We start from the raw sequence: 13449 nt of genomic DNA on the forward strand, positions 1-13449 counted from the left end.
ATATATATATCAGAGCGGTTTGTTACATGGTTTTTACATACAAAAGTCCAAATATAAGTTAAGCTATGCTACAGCTTCCTCTCCTTCGCCCCTAATGCCCTCCTGGACTGCGGCGACTCCCTCATCTCTTCCGGTAGGAGGATCTACTTCAAGCGAATCCTCAACCCTTGAATCAGTAACCGCTTCAGTAACCTCTTCGGCGAGAGGTACCTCTTGCACAGGTTGAGAAACGGCTTGGGGTGCCTCTCCTTCCGCGGGCTGAATAGGGATCTCGCAGCTAATCGGAGGATCCTGAAGACTCTTCCAATCTAAGAAGAGTACCTCATCCATATCAGCATCCTCGGCTTCCAGCTTATCCCACTCCCCAGTTAAATCCTTTTCAGGGATGGGAACTTTGGGGCGGTTAAGTACTAGACCCTGATGCCCGTGCTCATAAGCGGCATGAATCCGCTCCCCATACCAGTAGATGCGGGCGCCATCTTCAGCCAAAATCTCCTCAACCCTCTTCTTTTGGGCCTCCTTGAAAGCAGCTAGGTCGTCGAGGGCTTTTTGCAGTTCATCGGACTTGGCCTGAAGGGATTTAAGGGCCTCCTCCTTCTCGCCCACGGCCTTCTGACAGGTGCCCTCTAGGACCTTCACCTTCCCTTGGACATCATCATAAAGCGACTTCTGAGTCGCCAATTCCGTACCAAGACTTTCCAACTCCTTGGCTCGCTCTGCATCCCTTCGGAGAATGCCCTCAGCGAAATTGATAATCTGCATATAACACGTCTCACAAATAAAAATGGGCGAATAGAAATATGCGGTTACAATGAACACAAGATATTTGAAAGCGAAGGACAAAGCAATAATATACCTCTACAGAACGCTTCTCGACAAAGACGAAGCGTCCCCTATAAAAAGACCCTAAAAGGGCTCTTGCTAGACCAAGGGGGAGGCATGTGATAACCCGCAAAGCCCAAAACGGGTTATATTCATTTCGCAAGCCCAGCCCATATTAAAGCCCCATGGGCTAAGATTGGACGGGACCCGAATGAAGGAAGCGGGCGCAGCGAGTAAACCGCCCCGAATTCCTAAACGGAGCGTCAAGACTCCCACTCAGAACCACGTTCGTTGCCATGAAAGCCACGAAAGGGACATGGCCTAAAAAGGGGTAACCGCCCTCAGAACGTGGCCCACTAAGGAGTAACCGCTCTCGGCGGTTACCCAAAAAACACTTATAAAAGGCCTTAAGAATAAGGGGGGAGGTACGTTCACATTTTTTCCCACAAAGCTATTGCTAAATTATAGACTCATTTTTACAAAAACTGACTTGATCGTCGGAGAGTTTTCCCGGAGATCCTGTCTCCGGTTTTGTTTTGCAGGTAACTCCAGCAAAGAATATCAAAACGGATCCAGCAAGTTATCACACTTTGATTTACTTCCATGAATAATGTGGATGAACAAACTTTTAACCATTGTTCTCGTAATACTTCGCATCATGAGAATTGTAATAAAAGAAGTTAGGGGGTAGGGACTCAAATGTTAGGGGGCTCCATTGTCTCTAGAATTCTTTTGTAATGATTCAATTTAAAATGTGTTTATCAATTTTGTTTGTTCATTGTTCACTAAGAGCCATGGAGACTAAGTATTTATAAAAGAAAATCAGGTGTAAAATTTGTGTTGGGTGTAAAATTTATAAATTTATTTTTGTAGTATATTTGAATTATTTGTTTGTTTTGATTGTAAAATTTATACATTGAATTATTTGTAAGATTTGTTTTCGGTGTAAAATTTATAAAAAAAAATTAGTTAAAAAAAATACATTCCCGACATGTTTTGGATGTATTTAAAAAAAGGTTGAAAAAAAAATAAAGTGCAAGTATTTATAGTTGATTATCCCCATATTTCGAAGAATATGCTGAAATTTTGTATATTTCTTACTTTGTTTCGATAATCACTGACGGAAATGTCGATTATACTGATGAAAACTTAGAAGATTATGATCATTATCTAAGTATCAGAGTATGCTCCAATGGAAAGAATATCATGTTGACATTTTTGGAATCCCCGATAATGGAAATAAGACTTATATCAATAAAATTCTATTTTGATTAAAATGAAATACTAATGAAAACTCTAGAATATTATGATAATTACCTAGATATCCTCAAATTTAATTTCGGATGAAAGAATATTCATTTGAATATTTTGGAAATTTATTGAGGATGAAAATAGAGCTTTTATCAATAATATTATATTTTTTATTGAAAGTAAAATAGTTATTATATTACTACCATGTTATAAAAAACATCCGCTACAATGTTAAACAACTAAGTCTTCCACATATAATTTAATCGGCTAGAGATCCTCTAGAGTTGAAATCCTCTAGAGTTGGTGAAGTTATATACATCTCAACCATTAATTACAAAATGAATGGATGAGATTTGATTGATCAATAAATGACTAATTAAATATTAAAATATATCAATTAAATCTCATCCATTAATGTTGTAATTAATGGTTGAGATTACAACTCCACCAACTCTAGAGGCTTTTCAATTTAATCACACCATAAAACTAGTAAAGCCTTTAAAATGCCCATGTGTTACTAATATAGTTATAAATAACTAACAAAAATGTACAAAATTGCAACAAACTTGTTTGTGAATGTCCGATATGATAGTCATATAATTGCCAAACTAGTTCGTTCAAATTTTCAATTAAGTAGGAATAATCTTACTGAAAACGTGGAGAGTAAATTTATATCATTTCGTACGTTAGGAATAAATCCGAACTTCTTCAAATACGATAATAACAAATTTCAACAATATGCATTTAATATTTGTCTCTCCATTTCTTAATTACATGGTCTGATCAATTAAAGGCAAAAAGCATCATTAAGCTCCTGATTTTTTATTTTTTTATTCATTAAGCCCTTGATTTTTTATTTGGATATATTAAGCTCCTGATCTTTTATTTTTGGTTTCATTAACCCATTGATGACCAAATTAGTAAGTTGTGAACATGTAATTCTGTTAGAAAGACGCTATTAACTTCATAGGTAATCAATTACCAGCTAAGAAGAGAGAATTGAAATACCATCATTCATAATATAATCAATTTTTATATATATATGTAAAACTGATATGAAACAGTATTATGATCCGTATATATATTATTCGCAATTCATATATATCCTATCATACCCTGTCCTCTTTTTGCCACATTGGGTAACTGAGACCCATAATCAATTGACCAAATTCATATAAGAGGAGACTATATATGCTACTAGAGATTAATCTTACGTATGATTTTGAGAAACAAAAAAAACGAACTTCCAGATAAGATGGTTGAATTAATGCCAGTTTAGATTTATTACCCAAATTTGATTTAGAAGTAGCAAGAGCCTATCCAAGTCCCTACTCCTGTTGGCAAGCAGGAGGATGTGGAAGAGTTGTGCCCCTTTCTGTTGGCAAGCATGGTGATGTTGAAGAGGTGGAGCAGCAACCCTGCTGCTGCTGATCACAGTACTTGATCACTTCCTCTCCTTGATCACCTTCCTTCCATTGGCTCATATCTTTTTTCTCAGTTTCCAACTGTACAAAATCAGGCATATTATCAGATGAAGGAGAATAACCACTAAAGAGAAAGAAGTAAAGCTGAGATTTTTACAACATACACATGCTATGGAACCATGGTTTCTTCTTTGATAAGTGACAGGAAAGCTGGAATTCTGACCAGGAGATTGAGTCCCATTGTCGTTTTGATTGCTAGGGAATTCATTGAGGTTGATCATAGAGCTTTCGCTTGTGTTTGACTGGGAACTGAGAGGAGAGGAGACTGGTCTCATTACAGCTAATGGCTTCACTGGGGAAGTAGGAGATGGAAGGAGTTGGGGTTGGGGTTGTGTTGCTGTGGTGGATGAGACAGAAGGTGGTGTAGGGACTGAAAACAGGTCTTCAAAGTGGACCACAAGCTGCGGAGACGAGAGTGACCTGTTTGGCCACAAGAAACTACCCTGTGGTTTGCATATCCTGAATCCACTTTTCAGCCTTTCTATTTCTGCAGCTCTTTCCTCCCTTGCCAATGCTTTTTTATTCTGCTGTGCAGCTTCTTCTCTCTCTATTTCAATTGCTGTTGATGCTGTTTCTGATAATGCTATTAATGCAGCATCAGATGATTCAGTCCTGTTTGGCTCTTCTAGTTTGGCTTTTAACTTCTCCCTTTCTTCCTTTAATATGGAAAATCCTCGAGTAATTAGTTAACAATATAATATACGAAAGCAATTAACCAACAAACAAACAATTCATAATTACTATCCAAGCATTAATATTAGTCCATAATCTTTGATTAGAACAGAAGATAAGAGTATTTAATGCATAATCGTGCTTCCAAACCTCCATACAACACAAAGATTGTGAAATTTCTAACAACTGTTCTTCAATCTTAGTCTTCTTATTCATCAAATCAATATACATTTCCTGCAAAAGAAACGGGGGAAAAGAATTATTAAATTAATCAATTGAATAACTTGTAGGTCCATCTTCAGTATCAAGATTTACCTTGAGTGGAATTACAAAGCTATCATGCTCTATGCTGCATCCACTAATAGAAGAAATAGGAGTAGCCACAATTGCTTCTTCTTCCTCATTTTTCTTGGATATCAGCATATCCAAGTTCCTGTTCATCAAACAAAATAGATGAATTTTGTCATGCTAATTTCTGTGTTTCCCAACAAGTCAAAGGTTGAATGGATACAAGATATCAGCTAGCTATTTAGGTAAGCTAATCAAGCATAAATACACAGACCTATTTGATTAATTTCATAGAATCTCTCTAATATGGAATATAAACTTCATGGATAATTACTTTTTCAAATTAGAAATCTCTTCCTTGAGGCTCTTGAATTCCCTGGCACAAATAGGATCCCTAGTCGGGTTATCACCAGGATGCCAACCAGGCGGTGGAGTCCAGTAAGAATCCTGAACCCCAGCTTCTCTTCTTATTTCAACCAAATCGGCTTTCTCAAGCCAATATTCCATTGCTCCTTCTGCATTGTGCCTCCTCCTAAACCTCTCTTCACCTCCTGGTGCCACCTTCCCAGCCATGTGCTTCAGCAAATGATCCAGCAGACCTGTATCTCCAATTAGCTTCCTCGCCTCAGCTCTCAGCTCTGGCCTGAGAATTGGTCTCCCGAATACTGCATGTTGTTCTTTCATTATTTTCAACATGTTCACTTCAGCCAGCTTATACCTTCATTTATAAATCACAATTGCTTATCAAAATTCAATTCCTAACCAGTTTGGAAACATTAATTGAAGGCTAAAAGTGAAATCATTCAAATTGCTTTACCTCTCAGCAGACCATCTATCAATGGAGTTTTTAAGCACTTTTTTCTTTTTATGCTTGTAAACTACAACGTCATTCTTATTCTCTCGTTTTGGTCTTTTATTCTTCTGAATGGCCTTGCAAGACCGCTGTAGTTGCTTTCTTTTGCTGTTTTTTCTAGTTTCGGGATCGTCAATTTCTTCCTCCACTGCGTTCTCTTCTTCCTCATCGTCTTCCTCTTCTTCTCTTTCTTCCTCTTCATCGTCAATTTCTTCTTTGCCAGCAGCTGTTACATTACATGATATAACCGATTTGCATTTGTGCCTAGCCAAGTACCTGACATGCCGGCGCTGGCCCCATTTTATCGCTCCGGTATCCTCGAGTTCGGACAGGCACCCTTTCTTCGGGGCAATATTACTTCTAGACCTAGAAATAGAAACGGAGCTGGTTGACAGTCTCTGAGCTGAAACCGAAGGAACCACCCAGAAATGCCACAAATTCTTCTTCTGAGTAATTTCCTGGTCAGAAATTCTCCGGTAGAGTGCTTCCGCTGCAATTTCTGATCCGATAGTGTATTTCTCGTCCAGTAACGGAAGCTTAGTAGTGGAGTTAGTTTCACTAATGTAGTCCTTGAGAGAGTAAATGCTAGAAAATCTCAGGGAAACTCTCATTCTCGTCTTCTCATTCACCTGAAAGCAGAACCAGAACAGAACCATAAAAAACTCGAATCGCACATATATAAATGACAGTAGCATAAGTGTTGATTTGAATAAAATAAAAGCAAGTAAAGAAAGCAAGTGAATCAAAATAACAAAATCACCATAACAATACGGATTGAGTTGAGTTGATCAGGCGATTTAGGAGGAAGCTTAGAGTGATCAATTTCGTAGTAGGAACCGACATAAATATGATCAGCAGGATCATCAGTCTGACTTTGAGCGTGAAGAAGAAACTCAGACATAGTAGTACCTTTCAGTGAGGGAAAAATGAAAAACGATGGAAGTAGAAGAAGAAGACAAAAAAACACAAAGAAATTGAAATCAGAGAAGGAAAAGTGAGGATGAAGAAGTGAAATTCTACTAATTATATATAAGCTCTTGATTTCTGCCTTTTTGCGATTAAATCACTACTTTCTTACCTCTGCACGTATATATCGCAGGCATTGCATATTGATATAACGGAAAGCAAAACAATTATAAGATACGCTTTTTGATATGTATATGTAATTGTATGCATGCACAGCTGCACATACATGGCATGGCATGGCGACATTGATATGATTTGGGATCATGCGGTTTATAATGATTAAATACCCAAATCTGTGTCCCCTGATGCTTGGTTTAGTATTCAGAGATTGTTGGTGAGGGAGGCGCGTGACACATTACAAATACCAGAATCAGTTAGTTTAGTAGTAATGCTTTGTACAGAGGCGCGTGGGTTGACAAAAAAATTTGAATCCTTAAAGCTTAAACGAAGAGTACTGTGTCAGTGGTGAGGAAGCATTTTGCAACAGAAACACATATAATCTTCTTCAGAATTTGTTTTTTCAAAAAATTTAATTGACAAAACACCCGCAATGAGTTTTTTTTTTTTTTTTTTTTTGAAAGTAACATCCACAATGAGTTGAAGTTATAAAAACCAGCACCGTAATTTAAATATTTTTTCTTTCACGTTCTATGTTGTGAAAACTTTAAGATTGATCCATTGTTAAAAGTAATTTGGGAAGTCTGAGAGAAAAAATCTTGTCACACTTCTGAATTTTTTTTGTGACAAAATTGTACAATTAGTTTTCAATATTAATTTTGGGCTTAAACTTTTAAGTTTGGCAGAATTTATAATAATACGTTTAATTAAATCAAGTTTCAGAACAAGTTTTTTTTTTTGTGTGGCGGGAAACTCTATTTTCTCTTTCTAATGTTTTGCACGGATTTATCTTTTAAAAAATCATAGATTGCAAAAATTTCTTTCAATTAATAATCTTTATTCTCGAAAAATCTAATAATTGACCAAAACGAATTAAAGATTAACATGTCATCCTCAAACTCCATTATCTCTTTGAGCCATTACTTCCTTAAGAAGTGATTAATGAAAGGAATAACGGGAAACAAATGAGAGTTCAAATAATGGGTGGGACTGCTACAAATAGAGATGTTAGTAAACTCGTTACAATAACTTGTTTTAGTAACGGGCGTGACAAAGTACGGGATACAAAAAAATATGCATGCTTTATCATGATTAACTTCTTTGGAAAGTGAACGTCTTTCGAACTTCCTCAATGAAAAACCTCTAAATAATGCCTCCTAAGCAATTTGAAAAGCCAATGTCCAATTTGTTAATTGAAAGATTTATTTTTGTGAAAAAACAAATTAGTTGTCATGATGTATTTATAATCGAGATGGATGATTCACGACATTGTGAATAGGACTGTAATCGAGTCGAGCTTTGGCCTGTTCAAGCTCGGCTCGCTATAAAATTAACGAGCTCGAGCTCGAGCCGAGCTTGCTATAAAATTAACGAGCCGAGCCCGAGCTGAGCTTTGGCTTGTTCAACGAGCTTGAGCCGAGCTTCGAGCTTGTTTCGAGTCCAAAATCCTCTTTTGGATTGGTTCATTAAGAAAATTATCTAACCATGAATTGTTTGTGAGTAAATTGTTAATTATATTTATAAAGTTTGCTCGCAAATAACTCTTTAATTGTGTATATAAACAAGCTCACAAGCAAAGTTCGTGAATAAATAAACAAGATGCTTACAAATAGTTCGTCTATTACTCATTTATTATGTTTGTGAACGAACTTATCGAATAGCAAATGAAATAATGTTAAGTTTAGATATTTGTGAACTAACACAAAACTATATAGTTTTCTACATAACTAAAATTTGTTCATAAATGTTATAATCGAGCCTGCTCGCGAGCTTTCGAGCCAAACTTTGGCTTGCTCAAGCTTGACTCGTTTACGAACCGAGCCACTAAACTCTGTTCAAATATCAAGATTGAACAAATTGAAATCCACTAAACTAGTGAATGAAGGAAGAACAAATTCTAACTAGAGAGTATGGTTGTAAATGACTCGAGCCGCTTATGAGTGGTTCAGTGTTCGGCTCGAGAAAAGCTCGGCCGTGTTCAGTTCGATTTATAAACGACCTGGAATTGAGCATGATGAAACTCGGCTCGAAAGCTCGCAAGCAAGCTCAATTATAGGTTCATGAATAAGCTCAATTATATTGTTCATGAACATGCTTCTGAGCAAACTTGGTTCGATTTTTTTTAATAATAATATTTCTATAAAGGGAGAAATATAAAACAATTTAGTTTTGTGTAAAATTTAATTTTATAGGTTTTAAAACTATATAGTTTTGTGTTAAGCAAATTTCAAATCAATACAGTTAATGAACATGATTAATGAGTTGTTCACAACCGAAGTTCATGAACTGAATTAATGAGCTCCTCACGAGCTCGTTAATAAGCTTACAAACAGCTCACGAACAGAATATTAAACCCAAATTCGGATTCGTCAATTTTCTGACGAGATAAACCTGAATAGGCAAAACTCGGTTCGATTACGAGAGAAACTTAAAAGAACATAGAGTCTAAAGGATGAAAAAATTGAATTACAATAGTTTCTCTCTCCTATATATATATATTCCCTCTAACTATACCTCAAATTAGTGGTTACTAAATTCACTGTTTAGTGATCTTTCCATAGTTTGCAAAACTCACTGTTTTGCCTGTATTATTCCTATTATGTAGTAATACCGAAAACTACAAGTACATATAGGAAAGAATTTACAATCCTTAAAATGTTACAAAAAAGTATAAAACAAAAGTATTTTCAAAAAAAATTACTCTTGACAAACGTTCAATATTAATGTTTTCGCATCATAAATGTAAAAGAAAAAAATTAAATTACCACGGTGATTTTCATTAACTTTAATTCTTACTGGGTTTCTTTTGCAATTTAAATTTTTGGAAACCAAATTGTAAAAGAGGAAGTGTATGTGTTTCTGTTTCTGTTTCAAAATACTCCTTTTTCAACTCAATCCACGCGTCTCTCTCTAAGCTTCCCTAATAGTAAAAAAAGAATTACTACTAAACTAACTGATTCTGGTATTTGTATTGTAATGTCTCACGCGCCTCCCTCACAAACAATCTCTGAAACCATCATCAGGGGACACAATGCCATGTCATGCCATGCCATGTATGTGCAGCTAGCTGTGCATGCATGCATATATACATATATAAATCAAAAAGCATATCTTATGATTGTTTTGCTTTCCGTTATAGCAATTCGCAATAAAATGCCTGCAATATATATGTGCAGAGGTAAGAAAGTAGTGATTTAATCACAAAAAGGAAGAAATCAGTAGTAGAATTGCACTTCTTCATCCTCACTTTTCCTTCTCCGATTTCAAATCTTTGTGTTTTTCTTTTTCTTTTTCTACTTCCATCGTTCTGCATTTTTCCCTCACTGAAAACTACTACTACTATGTCTGAGTTTCTTCTTCATGCTCAAAGTCAGACTGATGATCCTGCCGATCATATTTATATCGGTTCCTTCTACGAAATCGATCACTCTAAGCTTCCTCCTAAATCGCCTGATCAACTCAACTCAATCCGTATTGTTATGGTGATTTTGTTATTTTGATTCATTACTATTTCTTGGCTTTGTTTACTTGCTTCTATTTTATTCAAATCAACATTTATGCTACTGTCGTTTTTATATATGTGCGATTCAAGTTCTTAATGATTCTGCTTTTAGGTGAATGAGAAGACGAGAATGAGAGTTTCCTTGAGATTTCCTAGCATTTACTCTCTCAAGGACTACATTAGTGAAACTAACTCCACTACTAAGCTTCCGTTACTGGACGAGAAATACACTGTCGGATCAGAAATTGCAGCGGAAGCTCTCTACCGGAGAATTTCTGACCAGGAAATTACTCAGAAGAAGAATTTGTGGCATTTCTGGGTGGTTCCTTCGATTTCTGCGCAGAGACTGTCAACCAGCTCCGTTTCTATTTCTAGGTCTGGAAGTAATGTTGTCTCGAAGAACGGTTGCCTGTCTGAACTCGAGAATACCGGAACGGTTAAATGGGGCCAGCGCCGGCATGTCAGGTACTTGGCTAGGCACAAGTGCAAATCGGTTATATCATGTAACGTTAAAGCTGGCAAAGAAGAAATCGAAGAAGAGGAAGGAGAAGAAGAAGAGGAAGAGGATGAGGAAGAAGAGAACGCAGTGGAGGAAGAAATTGACGATCCCGAAACTAGAAAAAACAGCAAAAGAAAGCAACTACAGCGGTCTTGCAAGGTCATTCAGAAGAAGAAAAGACCAAAACGAGAAAATAAGAATCACATTGTAGTTTACAAGAATAAAAAGAAAAAAGTGCTTAAAAACTCCATTGATAGATGGTCTGCTGAGAGGTAGAGCAATTTGAATGATTTCAATTTTAGCCTTTAATTCTTTAATGAATGTTTCCAAATTGGTTAGGAATTGAATTTGATTGTTATTCGTTTCTGCTGATCTCAAGTCCCTTTCTGCAAATATGCTGATAATTAGTTACTTCTCCTAATTTGAGTTACTTTAGCTTATGCTCTTAAGTCACCTGGAACTTATAAGGACTCTCATATCTCAGGAATGCACAATCTGTGACTCTCAACTATTAGTTTCATTATTGCTTTTGGGTTGTTCTGTTTATGTTCTTAGTTTTGTTTACTATGTAATCCTGCCTCTTATTTGCACACAGTGTTGATATTATTCTGTAATTAACAAATTGTGTGCTAATAAGCCGCTCCTTACTGTTTCTGATTCCAAATTCCCCTCAAACAGATTCTGGTAGTACTTTCTTTACATGAAAATTCTGATATGTGTTCTGTTTCACTCACATTATCCTTACTACATCAGTAAGTTATGTTAATGTCACTATTCTTATTCTCTTACTAAGTTTAGTTTCTGCTGAAAGATTGATAATTTTATGTGCATTTGATTATATTTCCACCTCAGTTCGCCAAGATGATGGGTTCTATTCTAATATCCAATCTGTTGCGTCCTCATATCAGTTTTTAATTTCTCACTCAGAATTTGTTCTGTCAATTTCACTCTGTATACTCTTACTCTGATATTGGTCATAGGCAATTTGAATGATAGATGGTCACATTGTAGTTTACTAGCATAAAAAGGAAAGAGTCCTTAAAAAAAGAACTCCATTAATCGATGGTCTGCCAAGGGGTAAGCAATTTGAATGATTTCACTTTTAGCCTTTAATTAATGTTTCCAAATTGGTTAGGAATTGAATTTGATAAGCAATTGGGATTTATAAATGAAGGTATAAGTTGGCTGAAGTGAACATGTTGAAAATAATGAAAGAAAAAGGTGCAATATTTGGGAGACCCATTCTCAGGCCAGAGCTGAGAGCTGAGGCGAGGAAGCTAATTGGAGATACAGGTCTGCTGGACCATTTGCTGAAGCACATGGCTGGGAAGGTGGCACCAGGAGGTGAAGAGAGGTTTAGGAGGAGGCACAATGCAGAAGGAGCAATGGAATATTGGCTTGAGAAAGCCGATTTGATTGAAATAAGAAGAGAAGCTGGGGTTCAGGATACTTACTGGACTCCACCTTCTGGTTGGCATCCTGGTGACAACCCGACTCAGGATCCTATTTGTGCTAGGGAATTGAAGAGCCTCAAGGAAGAGATTTCTAATTTGAAAAAGTAATTATCCTTTCTTGTTTTCCTGTCCATGATGTTTATATTTTCATTTCAATTAGTTGGATATTCTACTATTCCATATTAGAGAGGTTCTGTTCAATATGTAAATTAGCTTGATTCTAGGAAATGAATTTGTAAGATGTGTATTTATGCCTGATTAGCTTACCTAAATAGCTAGCTGATATCTTGTATCCATTCAACCTTTGACTTGTTGGGAAACTCAGAAATTGGCATTACAAAATTCATCTAATTTGTTTGATGAACAGTACCTTAGAGATGCTGGTATCCAAGAAAATTAGCGAGGAAGAAGAAGCAATCGTTGCTACTCCTATTTCTTCTATTACCTGTTGCAGCATAGAGCATGACAGCTTTGTAACTCCACTCAAGGTAAATCTGAATTCTGAAAGATTGACTTGCAAGTTATTTAATTGATTAATTTAATAGTTTCTTTCCCCCATCTTTTGCAGGAAATGTATATTGATTTGATGAATAAGAAGACTAAGATTGAAGAACAATTGATTGAAATTTCACAATCTTTGTGTTGGATGGAGGTATGAACCAACATTAATGCTTGAATAGCAATTCTGAATTGTTGCGTTTGTTTGTTAATTAATTGCATTCATATATTATATTATTCATTAGTTCATTGAGGAATTTTCCATATTGAAGGAAGAAAAGGAGAAAATGAAAACCAAACTAGAAGAGTCAAACAGGACTGAATCATCTGATGCTGCATTAATAGCATTACTAGAAACATCATCAACAGTCACTGAAATAGAGAGAGAAGAAACTGCAGAGCAGAAGAAAAAAACATTGGCAAGGGAGGAAAAAGCTGCAAAAATAGAAAGGCTGAAAAGTGGGTTCAGGATATGCAAACCACAGGGTACTTTCTTGTGGCCAAACAGGTCAATGTCGTCTCCTCAGGTTGTGGTACAGTTTAAAGACCTGTTTTCAGTCCCTACACCACCTTCTGTCTCATCCACCACGGCAACACAGCCCCAACTCCTTCTATCTCCTACTTCCCCAGTGAAGCCATTAGCTTTAATGAGACCAATCTCCTCTCCTCTAAGTTGTCAATCTAACACAACCGAAACCTCTATGATCAACCTCAATGAATTCCCTAACAATCAAAACGACAATGGATCTCAATTTCCTGGTCAGAATTCCATCCTTCCTGTCACTTACCAAAGAAGAAACCATGGTGCCATAGCATGTGTATGTTGTAAAAATCTCAGCTTTACTTCTTTCCCTTTAGTGGTTATTCTCCTTCATCTGATAATATGCCTGATTTTGTACAGTTGGGAACAGAGAAGAAAGAAATGAGCCAGGAGGAGTGGGAGGAAGATGATCAAGGAAAGGAAGTGATCAAGTACTGTGATCAGCAGCAGCAGGAGTAGGGACTTACCAGAGGCTTTGCTACTTCTAAAGCAAACTTGGGTA

General features: G+C 36.5%; 2 protein-coding genes across 2 annotated transcripts; one reads left to right on the plus strand and one right to left on the minus strand.

The window, feature by feature from the left end:
* Positions 1-3401: 3401 nt before the first annotated feature.
* On the minus strand, positions 3402-6271 carry LOC136217549 (protein DYAD-like). Its single transcript, XM_066004126.1, has 7 exons — positions 6131-6271; positions 5335-5999; positions 4852-5235; positions 4545-4662; positions 4380-4463; positions 3654-4213; positions 3402-3597 (listed from the first exon to the last, which is right to left on the minus strand). Exons 1-7 carry the CDS (start codon positions 6269-6271, stop codon positions 3402-3404), a joined length of 2148 nt encoding a protein of 715 aa, XP_065860198.1.
* A 3523-nt stretch (positions 6272-9794) lies between these two features.
* LOC136217557 (protein DYAD-like) lies at positions 9795-13406 on the plus strand. The gene is made up of 7 exons (XM_066004139.1): positions 9795-9935; positions 10068-10726; positions 11629-12012; positions 12276-12396; positions 12477-12560; positions 12679-13263; positions 13320-13406. The coding sequence occupies exons 1-7, from the start codon at positions 9795-9797 to the stop codon at positions 13404-13406; spliced, it is 2061 nt and encodes a 686-aa protein (XP_065860211.1).
* Positions 13407-13449: the final 43 nt, after the last annotated feature.

The sequence above is a fragment of the Euphorbia lathyris genome, chromosome 1 (assembly GCF_963576675.1).
Source record: "Euphorbia lathyris chromosome 1, ddEupLath1.1, whole genome shotgun sequence".
Taxonomy (NCBI): domain Eukaryota; kingdom Viridiplantae; phylum Streptophyta; class Magnoliopsida; order Malpighiales; family Euphorbiaceae; genus Euphorbia; species Euphorbia lathyris.

What these genes read in the sequence shown, in the direction of transcription:
- LOC136217549 (XM_066004126.1), bottom strand. Translation starts at nt 6,271, where the DNA reads ATGTCTGAGTTTCTTCTTCACGCTCAAAGTCAGACTGATGATCCTGCT. An exon ending in GATAGATGGTCTGCTGAGAG is followed by an intron (nt 5,236 to 5,334) that starts GTAAAGCAATTT and finishes TTATAAATGAAG; the next exon opens with GTATAAGCTGGCTGAAGTGA. An exon ending in AATCTTTGTGTTGTATGGAG is followed by an intron (nt 4,214 to 4,379) that starts GTTTGGAAGCAC and finishes TCCATATTAAAG; the next exon opens with GAAGAAAGGGAGAAGTTAAA.
- LOC136217557 (XM_066004139.1), top strand. Translation starts at nt 9,795, where the DNA reads ATGTCTGAGTTTCTTCTTCATGCTCAAAGTCAGACTGATGATCCTGCC. An exon ending in ACTCAATCCGTATTGTTATG is followed by an intron (nt 9,936 to 10,067) that starts GTGATTTTGTTA and finishes TTCTGCTTTTAG; the next exon opens with GTGAATGAGAAGACGAGAAT. An exon ending in GATAGATGGTCTGCTGAGAG is followed by an intron (nt 10,727 to 11,628) that starts GTAGAGCAATTT and finishes TTATAAATGAAG; the next exon opens with GTATAAGTTGGCTGAAGTGA.